The sequence below is a fragment of the Gossypium hirsutum genome, chromosome D10 (assembly GCF_007990345.1).
Source record: "Gossypium hirsutum isolate 1008001.06 chromosome D10, Gossypium_hirsutum_v2.1, whole genome shotgun sequence".
Classification (NCBI taxonomy): Eukaryota; Viridiplantae; Streptophyta; class Magnoliopsida; order Malvales; family Malvaceae; genus Gossypium; species Gossypium hirsutum.
Window position 1 is genome coordinate 6,099,687 of NC_053446.1, and position 11,363 is coordinate 6,111,049.

The following is an 11,363-nucleotide window of genomic DNA, read 5'->3' on the forward strand; positions in this document are numbered from 1 at the left end:
TGCCCACACGGCCGTGTGACCCCTACAATGTTAAAATTTTAAATATTTCTGAAAAATTATCTAAGTTTCTAATTTAGTCTCATTTTGTTTCTAATATGTATTTCGGGTCTTGAGGGCTCGTTTAAGGGACAACATATATGATTTTGATTGATTTTATTATGAGTATTGATATGTAAAGAAATGTTTGAAATTTCTGTCTGATTGATCCGTAAACTTCGGCAATGCTTTGTAACTCTGTTTCGGCAATAGATACGAGTTAGGGTTGTTACATACTCACTTACTTTTGTCTTCACTTTTCCCACCAGGATAAACTACGATTTACTCGGCAAACTTATCTCTCAACCTCATTTAACCCTGATTACTTCATAGGGTCATCAATCCTAGGGCTTAGGCACACATAGTTTAAAACCAATTCATTCCTACAGAAACCTACATTCCTCCCTTAACTACTCCCACATCCACTCATTAATCTTCCTAGAGACTAAGCCTCTCATAGATCAAGATGTCATAACTATTAGGTTTAATTTAAACATGCAAAAGAACACAAGTAAATTAAGATAAGAGAAAGGTAAGAAATTGCTCAATCGGTTGAATCAAATGTGCTCAAAGTCACGTAATCTCTTGACAATTAACTGAGCTTCGATGTTTGCAAAAGAAACATAAAATGTTGAATACTTCAATAGAAAAGACTTAGGTTCAAATCAAACCTAGTCGAAAGAAGAAAAAGAATTTTGAAACGGAAAATAAAACGAACTAAAACCTAAATCTACTAACTACGGCTCTTAAAGCTTTGCCTACATATTAGTAATAACCTTTCTATTTATATGATGTTTAGAAACCATAATTAGGTCTATTAGCCCTAATCCCAAAAAATATTGATTGTGAGAATGATTTTATTCTTGTCGAGTCTTATGCCCCACGTTCAGACCTGTGTCGTGACACAACCAAGGTGTATTGTGACACAACACCAATTTTCCTAGCTAGGATGTCCGATTTCACGTGTTGCGTCTTGGGAAACTTATGCCACAGTCGGGTGTCATCCCTAAGGCTGTCAGGCTACTAAATACACATCCTACACACTCAATTAAACATATTAGAACTATCTAAGGCACTAATTGGCGTAATAGGTCAACTAACATAAACTATTTTATAAAAACACTTATTTTGCAAATAATTAAACCTAGACTGCAAAAACTGAAAATACAATAATTAAATATAAAATGACTAGAAAACAAGCCTCCTAAGTGCCGAAATGTACTGAAACTACCACCACGTTTGGCAGCAAGTCAGTAAGACTAATGTATATCTCACTTCAAAGGGAAATTTAGTTTGTTGCTATGAATTTTTGTTGTTATTAATTATTTTTAAGGTGTAATAAACTAATATTAATTCTTGTCGTAATCATTAACGATCGAATTGTTCGAACCTAACAAGATATGACTTCAAGTGTGCTAAACTCTTGAATCATCTCACAATTGTAAAGGGTTCATTTGTGTATATAATACAAATATTAAATTTGATAGGTTTTTGTATGTATTGGAATTTATTTTCGCCATAGTTGAATGATTAAGGCCTAAGATCACGCCTTCCATTTTTCATGCAACTAGTGTATAGTAACACTGGAAGATATAATGCTATTGACGAGTTATCCAGACAGTGACGACAGAGTTCATTCTCGATGCAAAAAGCATTCATTGCATTTAGGCGTGTTTCCTAGGACGAAAGAGATTTCAATGGGATGCGAGTGGAATTTACATGATCTCAGAGGCAATTCGAAAATCTCCCTATTAATGCAATTGGGTTGAGATTGACCAACAGATTAAAGCTTACGTGCTCCGGCTGATCAGAAGAAGAAGGTTGATGTTAGACAAGTCTGGCAATCTAGTTTATTGACAATAACCATTTATTCTATTACAAGGTAAAATTATAATCATACTTTTACAAAAAGAGAAAAAGATAAGCATAGTTTCCATTATGTTATAAAAACATATTACATTATAATTTTTTATGATAATACTTGCATTTAAAATTTGAACATATGGAATAGCCGTTTGGATCATACCAATTATACAATGGATTTTACTTAAATTTGTTGCAAATATACCAATACGCATATGAATGGGGAATTTGTTGGTAATATTTAATTAATATAATTTTTATCGTAAATGAACTTAAATTTTTATAGGTTGTGTGGATGTCACTCCTAAATGATGTGATCATTATCATTCTATTGCTAGAAGCACACAAGAATGCTAATGTGTAGAGTGTGTGCATGGAACTTATATGCTTTCATATCAAGTGAAGTTGACTTGATTAGGTTTTAATGTAGTTCAAGTTGGTCCAAAACATTCTAAGGGAGTCGATGAAGCTTCATAGGATTAACTTGCATGAAAGAGCAAGCATTATTGATCCAATGCTCATTGAGAGTTGATCTTGAATGTTTTGGACCATTACACAAATTGTCATTCAAGATCCATACAACCCCAATGAGATGCTCAATATAAGGTCAGAATTGATTTGTAAGAGGTTTTGTTAAGAATCTTTTATTAAGAAGTTTGATCTTGACATTGCCTTAAGTTCAAAATAATGCCATGTCATCATTATTAGTTATGGGATTTAGATTCTATCAAGGATATCTGAAAGATAATTTTGATATTTAAAAAACACATTTTGATAAATAATGTTTAAAAAGTTTCATTAGACTTTACAAACAACAAATTGTAACATCATCTTAATTAGTATACTAACATAGATTAAAACATCACATTACATTAGTCCACTAACCAATACATTATCCTTTCAATTAACAGAACATTTAAATTACATTAAATGACATTTCTACCTAACTCTAACTTTGACCAACACCAACTTGACCTTGCATTGTAAGAATTAGAGAAGTACAAATCATAGATGGTTAGATTCATGTACAAGCATGGTTTTCTATAAGTACTAAACATTATTGGGTACAAAATTCTAGATTATCCATAAATACCATGTTTGAATATTAACCTAATCATCTACAATTTATACATTCCCTAATTCCAACAAGGATTGTGTTCGGTTTAGTTGAAATTAGAGTCAAGTACAAATGTACAATGATATTAACTAAAAGATAGTTCCAACAAGGATTGAGTCAGGTTTGATTGAAATTAGAGTTAAGTAGAAATGTACAATGATATTAAATAAAAGGGTAGGGTTGGGGAAAGGGAGGTTAGGGTTTTCGAATCTAACCTCAATTGTAACAGCCCGATTCTGGGCCTAGTCGAAACAGTGGTTTCGAGACCACAAATTTGACGAAGGAAAATATTATTATCATTATATTTTTATGGTCTAAAATTTCACGGAAAAATTTCGTAAAAATTTCGTTCGAAAATTTCGACGTTTGGGCACTCAATTTAGTCAAAATGACTAAATTGTAAAAAATGAAAAAGTTGAGTTTTACATATTAGAAGTGTCTAATTGTTATGAAATTTTAAATTAGAGGTCCTTATGTGGTAATTAGACCATTAATTAATTGATGGACAAAATGGGCATAGAATTAGTGAAATAGATTTTTTTTAAAGTAAGGGCATTTTAGTCATTTGGAAAATAAATAGAATTAAATGGGAAAAAGATGGCAAAATAGGCTCATCTTCTCCATAGTTGCTGCCAAATTTTGGAAGACACCATATCTAGGGTTTCTTCACTTTTTCAAGCTCATAGTAAGTGCATCCTAGCCCCGTTTTTAATGTTCTTCGCATTTTTGAGATCCTTGTAGCTCGGTTTATCTTATTCTACCATTAATTCATGTTAGGGTTCATATTTGGAAAAATACCCATAGGTGAAGTGTGTTTATTTTTTTGTTTTATGATAGAATATGAAGCTAGAAATTATGTTAAACAACTTTTGCTAAGCGATTTTAAGCGAAAACGAGTAAATTGACATAATCGGTAAAAATAATTAATGTTCAAAAATATGTGTTAGAGTGAGAATTTGATGTTGCCATAGAAGGGAAAAGTGTTCAGCATGTTCCAAAACATAAGAATAAGGAATGAAATTTAATTTTCGAGCTTGGGAACAAAAGTGTAAATATGCAAAAGTTTGGGGAAAAAATCGTAATTTTGTAAAAATTTGAGTCGAGGATTGTTTTAATAAATATGAATATTAAATAAGCTAAATTTGCTATTATAGATCAAGAAAGATGATGAGACAACCTCAATCGGGGAAAAGAGAAGATTGTAGAGTAAATTGCAAAATTTCAATATTTTGCACCGAGGTAAGTAAACATGTGAATTAATGCATTATTTTGATATTATTTAATATATGTTGAGATTTAATTGAACATAGAATAAATACTTGGTATAGATCCTAAAAAACTGTGGTTAAGTTGGGAAAGGTGGTAAAATGTTGAAAAACAAGGTTTCCAGTTGAACACTCGGAATAAGCCGGAATACACTGAATATAAAGGGGGTTGCTAGTGCTGATTCCCTCAAGGGGTTGCTAAGTGCTGATTCCCCGAATCATTGGTGGTTGCTAAGTGCTGATTCCACCGTAACTTGAATGTGAAATGGGTTGCTAAGTGCTGATTCTCCGAATCATTGGCGGTTGCTAAGTGCTGATTCCCCGAATCATTGGTGGTTGCTAAGTGCTAATTCCACCCTATCTTTGAATGTGAAAGGGGTTGCTAAGTGCTAATTCCCCGAATCACTAGTGGTTGCTAAGTGCTGAATCCACCAAGTAACGAGTAACATTTCGAGTGTTCAACAGGGAAATTGGAAAGGTGTATATATATATAAAATGGACAAGATTATGTGAGAAATATTGGGTTTGGTACTTAATCAACCCAAGTGTAAGATGGAAGGAAATATAAAAACTACAAAAGAGTAAATTTAGATATAATACAGTTTTGAACAACAACAGTTAGGCAACTTCGAAAAATCACCATAAATGGTGGAAATTGAATTATAGGTTGAATAATATATGAAATTGAAGCTGAATTAGTCTATTTTCACATGAAATAAATAGGTCAAGCAAAATAGTTATATATTTTGGGATATTTGAATTTTAATAAGACAGGGTTGAATTGATTTCGAAATCTCCTGTTCCAACTTTATAAAATCACCAAAAATTGTAAAAAATAATTATGGCTTGAAATTTACATGCTTGAATTTCTTAATGAGTCTATTTTCAAGAGAAGCAAACAAGAACATTTTTTTAATTTTGTACAGAGAGTTAAGTAAATTTTAGTAAGGAGAGGTCAGAACTGTCGGGCAGTGAAACAAGGGAATATTTAGAGAATAAAATATACTAATTTGCTGAACTAAAAATTCTGAAATTTTATGGTAGGAATGTATATGAGTCTAGTTTTAGGGAAAATTTACGGAACTTAATTTGGAGCCCTTTAGCTCCAGATAAAAATAAATTAGTGACCATGACGCAGAAAAACAGCTTGCTAGAAATTGAACAAACAATGAAATTTATGTGTGATTAAAATTATGTTACTATGTAATCATGTGAGAAATTTATTTATTTGTCATATGTTTACTTACTAAGCTATATGCTTACTCTTCTTTATTTTCCCTTAATTATAGTGACATCAATCAGCTCGGAAATTGGACGAAATAATAACATCATCCACACTATCATCATCTTTTGGGTGTTTTGCAACAAACACTTTTGAAACATGGCATGTATAGATGACTTAATGTAATGTAGTATAAATATGTATATAAAATATTGTTCGATTTAAAATGTTGGTGTTTATTATTGGATAAATTATGTCTGAACATATAACTGTATTTGGTTGAAATATTGAAATCGTTTGAAATTGTGTTTTGAAAATTTGCAGGGGTTTTATGTAAAAATAAGCAGAAATGCTGCTGAAATTTATAAAAAAAAAAAGAAAAGAAAAAGAAAAAATATTTAGTGACAATGTATCACAATTAGAACAATTACAAGTGTTTGAATTCTAGTAATACCTCATACTTTGTTCCGGCAAGGAACACAGGTAAGGGGTGTTACATCAATACTTATGAGTGTAAGGTCAAGATCAATTTGTACGAGATTCCTTTAGCTATCTCTGATAAAGAAAAAAGATCTTGAGATTAATGGATCTCAAGGCCATAGTAATGTCATGTATCAATTAAGAAAAATGAAAATAAGATTTTTTTTCTAAAAAAAAGTACGATCTTAAAAAAAACATAATTTTGATAAATAATCCTAAAACATCCCTATTAAAAAATGAGGTAAACTACACCTAAAGTCACTCTAAAATAGGGTTTGTCCTATTTTGGTCACTTTAATTTTTTTTCTCAATTTAATCACTCTAATTAAAATAATTATTCGAACGAGTCATTGCAGTTAAAAAATTGATAATCCATTAACATATTGTTGATGTGACACATTAGCCAATTAACTGACAACACGTAGCATTTTTCCTTGACTTTTAACTAAATCCTAGGGACATCTCTGTAATTATTTCAATTTTTTGTCTTCTCGCTGTTGTCATCAAACTTCTCCTTCATGATCCACCATAAGGAAAACCAGCTGGTGATAGCAATGATGGCGTCAATGAGGATTCTCTGCAAAGCGCAAACAGAATAACACTAGAAGCCTCTGATATTGATGGTTTTGATAAGGTAAATGACTTCATAAGTTACCTATTTCTTCGATATACTAAAAATTTCTCCTCAAATGTGTTCCATATCGGTATGGAATGCGCCATCAAAGATAGCGTCGATGTCCTCTCGTTGTCACTCGGTGACGACGCTTACTCACAGGCAAGTATTAGCATTTTGTGGATGATCCTCACTAGCGCTATCATCGCTGCCACCAATTGGTTTCCCTAATTGTGGATACCGTGAAGGAGAGGCTTGAAGACAACAGAGAGAAGAGAAAGAATAAAAAGGTTTTGGAATAATGACATAGAGGTTTTTAAGCTTTAGTTAAAATACGTTTCGTCATTCAATTGGATAATGTGTCACATCAACAATCCGTTAATGGATTAATGAATTTTTTTATGTTAGTGATTAATTTGAACGATTATCTTAACTAAAGTAATTAAATTGAGAAAAAAATTTAGAGTGACCAAAATAGGACAAACCTTATTTTAGAGTAACATTAGGTTTAATTTGCCTTAAAAATAACAAAAAAATATTTAGCTTAAAAAAGCATAATCTCAAAAGTACACAAAAGAAAAACTTTAATCCATAATTCATGGAAATTAAATCAAATAAATTTTTTATGTATAAAATTATAAAAAAATAAAATTAATTTTTATTATGCATTAAACTAAAATCCAAAATCCATGCTAACCTTTATAAAAACAAACCTTTATATTTTAGGAAATTCAAATCAAAATTTAAGAAAATGTGAAGAAAATAGAAATTAGGCTTTCCGTTCGCCACTCTCCTCTCTAATGTTTAAACTCTAAACCCCTGAAACACTTCTAACCTAACCGTCTCCACCGTCCGCCACCGCGCTATTAGTTAATCACTGACGTTCACAATCCATCGTAAGAGGTCTCCACAATAAGAATCTGATGGCACGGCCACCGTACGAATACGACCCCTATTACCTTCAACCTGACCAAGACCGTAACTTGATCAACACGCTCTTCGTTTCTGGACTCCCCGACGACGTCAAGGCGCGTGAGATTCACAACCTGTTTCGACGACGCGCAGGTTTCGACTATTGCCAGCTCAAGTATACTGGCCGTGGCAACCAGGTCATAAAACATTTATCCTTTTTTCGCGAATCCTTTTACTTTCTTTTTGTTTTCCGAGAAATTTATTCCTTCGTAACAACACATTGCAATGAAGGCCCGGAGCATATTGTACTCTTTTTATTTATCATTTCAAGCAATTATGAAGATGGTTTGAATTTTGAAACAGTTGAAATTTTAGAGTTATTTTTGTAGAAATTTGATAAGCAATATGAAGATTAAGCCTACCATTTCTAGCTAATTTTCTACTTTCTTTTTTTCCTGAAATTTTACTCTTTGTGGAACTGTTATGTTTGAATTTATGTTTCATTTAAACTATTTGCTCTTTATTTTTAGCTATTTTTGAGGAAAGAAAATTATTGCTATCGAATGATACTATCGGCCAGTTTTGATATGTGCATGAACACTGCTTGAAAACAAAAATAAAAAAGAAGGGGGAAATTTTGTGTTGCTTCCCGCTTGCCCCCTTTATATGCTCGTTTGTTTTCTTGTTCTAAGGAGGCCCCAACATGGGGAATTGGGGATATAGGGGAAAGGTTGCCTATGTCGGGAGCTGAGGTTCAAACCTAGCCCCATTGGATGCCACCTCATGAACTAACTGGACTAAATCCAGGTTCCTCTCTTATATATACATCGACACTTGTGCATTGTTAAGAAGTTTGTTGTTGGCATTTTTTAAGACGAATAATATTCAGAAAAGTAGTATAATAGAGAGCTGCATCTTGTGGTACAGGTTGTTGCATTTGCTACCTTTCTCAATCATCAATCTGCAATCGCAGCAATGCATGCATTAAATGTGAGTATTTACAAGAATTATTTAAGCTTCTGGAGGTTTCTATGACCTTTTATTATGTTTATTTTGGTTGTCCATGTTAAGGGGGTAAAGTTTGATCCTCAAGCGGGATCTGTTTTGCATATTGAACTAGCCAGATCAAACTCAAGGAGAAAACGTAAACCAGGTAGATAACGTCTTAAGTTGTTCATGTGGTTGAAACTTTAATGGTATTCATCTCCAAAACTGTTAAGGATGCTTGACTTCCTTGCTCAGGTAGTGGTCCATATGTTGTTATTGATAATAGAACCAAGGGCTCAGCTAATACCCAGGAAACATCAAGTGATGATGGTAAACTCATACAATTCCTCCCGACCTTTGCCCTTTTTCATTTTGGTTTGAAAAGGGGGAAAAGAAGTGCATATATTTAACTCTACATGTGGGGGCCTCTGTACCCTCACCGTGATCTTCATCACCTACTCATGTTAGCATGATTTTCCACCTTCAGGAGACAGTGACACTGAAGAACCATCTGGAGCTGAGGATGCTGATGCTTCAAACAAGGATGAACTGAAAACCGTAAAGAGGTTGAAAGCTTTATGGAGAACCATGTCTAGCATGAGCAGTGTGAAAAGCTTCATATCACTAGTGATAATGAAGAAGCTCCTTTTTAATTAATCATGTGGATTTTTTATTGCATTTCTAAGTTTAGCTTATCGTGTGGTCATGTGCAGTGATACAGTACAGGATCCAGAAAACTCTGTACCAGCTGCAAATGTAAGTAAAACATAAAAACCACTTAAATCTGGTTTCATTATCATATAATCATTTGAAGCTCTTTTCTAAAAGACATACAAGGCTTATCCTAGAAAGAATGAGTGAGAGTCTGGATTAAGAATTTTATCACATAGGATGAAGTTCACCAAGAGATCGTAACCACTTAAATCTGGTTTCATTGTCATATAAGCATTTGAAGCTCTTTTCTAAAAGACATACAAGGCTTATCCAAGAAAGAATAGTGAGAGTCTGGATTAAGAATTTTATCACATAGGATGAAGTTCACCTAGAGATCATAACCACTTAAATCTGGTTTCATTGTCATATAAGCATTTGAAGCTCTTTTCTAAAAGACATACAAGGCTTATCCAAGAAAGAATGAGTGAGAGTCTGGATTAAGAATTTTATCACATAGGATGAAGTTCACCAAGAGATCATATGGTTTTTAAGAAAAAATTCGAACTTAATTTGATTGCTATTGCAGGAACAGTTGGAAAGGACTATTGATGAAGGTGCTCAAGCTTGCTCTACTTTATTCATAGCAAATCTAGGTCCAAATTGCACTGAATATGAACTGAAGCAAGTTCTATCCAAGTAAGCTGCAGTTTTAATCATTAGATACTACTAATATATTTTGTTGAAAATGTTTTCTGTTAGAACCAAATTCCGGATTTTATAATTTTTTTTCCTTCTAAATATAACCGTACCATTGTGTCTGATGTTTCTTTACTATGCGGAGATAAGAGTAATTGACTTCAAATTTTCTTTTTCTTTTTGGCCCCAGGTATCCTGGATTCAATATGCTCAAGATTCGGGCTAAAGGAGGAATGCCAGTTGCATTTGCTGATTTTGAGGTATCCAAACTTAATGCTGCAATTTACAGTCTGTTAAAATTTTTAAATAACCAATAATCCTGATTCTTAGCTAACCCTTTCATTATAATACCATATGTCGTTGACTCTGATGAATCATATTTAACTTTAGGAGAATTAAAATCATTGTTTTTTTCTTATTGTGTGTATTTTCTCCTATAAGATTCTTTCTTAACCTGTGCTGATTGGGGAATATGTAATCCTCATCTCTTGTAGTCACACAATTTGAAGTTCCGGATGATATACCTTAATTAAATCAATCAAAGATGTTTTTCTAGAACTTAAATTTTGGACCAAAATAGAAATTTGGAAGGATTATAAAACATCGAATGCAGGATACACCTCTTTTTTTTTTTGCAAAGTTATACACCAGGAGTGTTTTGAGATTTTAAGTAGAAAAGAAGAAATCGAAATAGGTGATAAGTAGGCATGCTTGTATAATTTGATACTGAAACGTATTTAAGCAAGCAACCAACAAACGGTTAGTATCTCTCACCATTTAAACCATTTGTATCGAATATTTTCCTCTTGAATTTCAAGATGGGTTATTCATTGTCATACAACTGGCTTTGCTAACTGCATTCTAAGCATCCTGAATTCTTTCCATGCGAGTTTAGTGGTTTGATCACTTATTGATAATTGGCTGTTTTCATTGAATGCAATATTTAAGTTCTATCGTCACCATTTGAACATTTTATTAGATGTAATGTTTTTTTAGTACATGGTCTCATTAAGCTCACTTTCTCCCGGACAGCAAGTAGAACAAGCCACGAAAGTGATGACGGATCTTCAGAGCAGCCTTTTGCCTTCATCAGACCGAGGCGGCATGCACATAGAGTACATATAACTGCCCTTACTAGTTTTAAATACAATTAGTCCCCGCAAATTCAGTTCTTTACATCGGATTTACACATCTTACTGATTTTATAGGTATGCAAGGTCCAAGATGAGGAAGCCCTAGGAAAAAGGTAATGGAGCTGGCAATCTGCAAAAAATGGTCCCACCAGTTGTATTTTAGAAGCAGTCTCGTGTCCCTATTTGGAGGACGAGTAATTTTCCGACAGTGTAAAGGCCACAGAAAATAATAGTAATATAATCCTAACTTACTATTACCCTCATTTCTGATGTCTCAGGTCGTTTCACGTTTCATCTTAATCCTAAATTGTGTCATGAACTCTGCCAAAAAAATGCAGAATTCAGTGCATTCGTGGACAGGTAAAACCTGTTCACTTTTTTTTCA

At 33.0% G+C, this 11,363-nt stretch overlaps 1 protein-coding gene across 2 annotated transcripts; it reads left to right on the forward strand.

Moving 5' to 3' along the window:
- Window positions 1-7,299: 7,299 nt before the first annotated feature.
- LOC107916361 (U2 small nuclear ribonucleoprotein B'') lies at window positions 7,300-11,363 on the forward strand. 2 transcript variants are annotated; one of them, XM_016845624.2, is made up of 10 exons: window positions 7,300-7,705; window positions 8,436-8,498; window positions 8,580-8,661; window positions 8,751-8,825; window positions 8,983-9,061; window positions 9,209-9,251; window positions 9,736-9,845; window positions 10,036-10,105; window positions 10,878-10,960; window positions 11,054-11,363. In XM_016845624.2, the coding sequence occupies exons 1-10, from the start codon at window positions 7,520-7,522 to the stop codon at window positions 11,082-11,084; spliced, it is 822 nt and encodes a 273-aa protein (XP_016701113.1). In that variant the 5' UTR covers window positions 7,300-7,519; the 3' UTR covers window positions 11,085-11,363. The 2 variants fall into 2 exon arrangements, with proteins under 2 accessions (XP_016701113.1, XP_016701114.1); XM_016845625.2 differs by having other exon boundaries at window positions 7,329-7,705; window positions 8,589-8,661.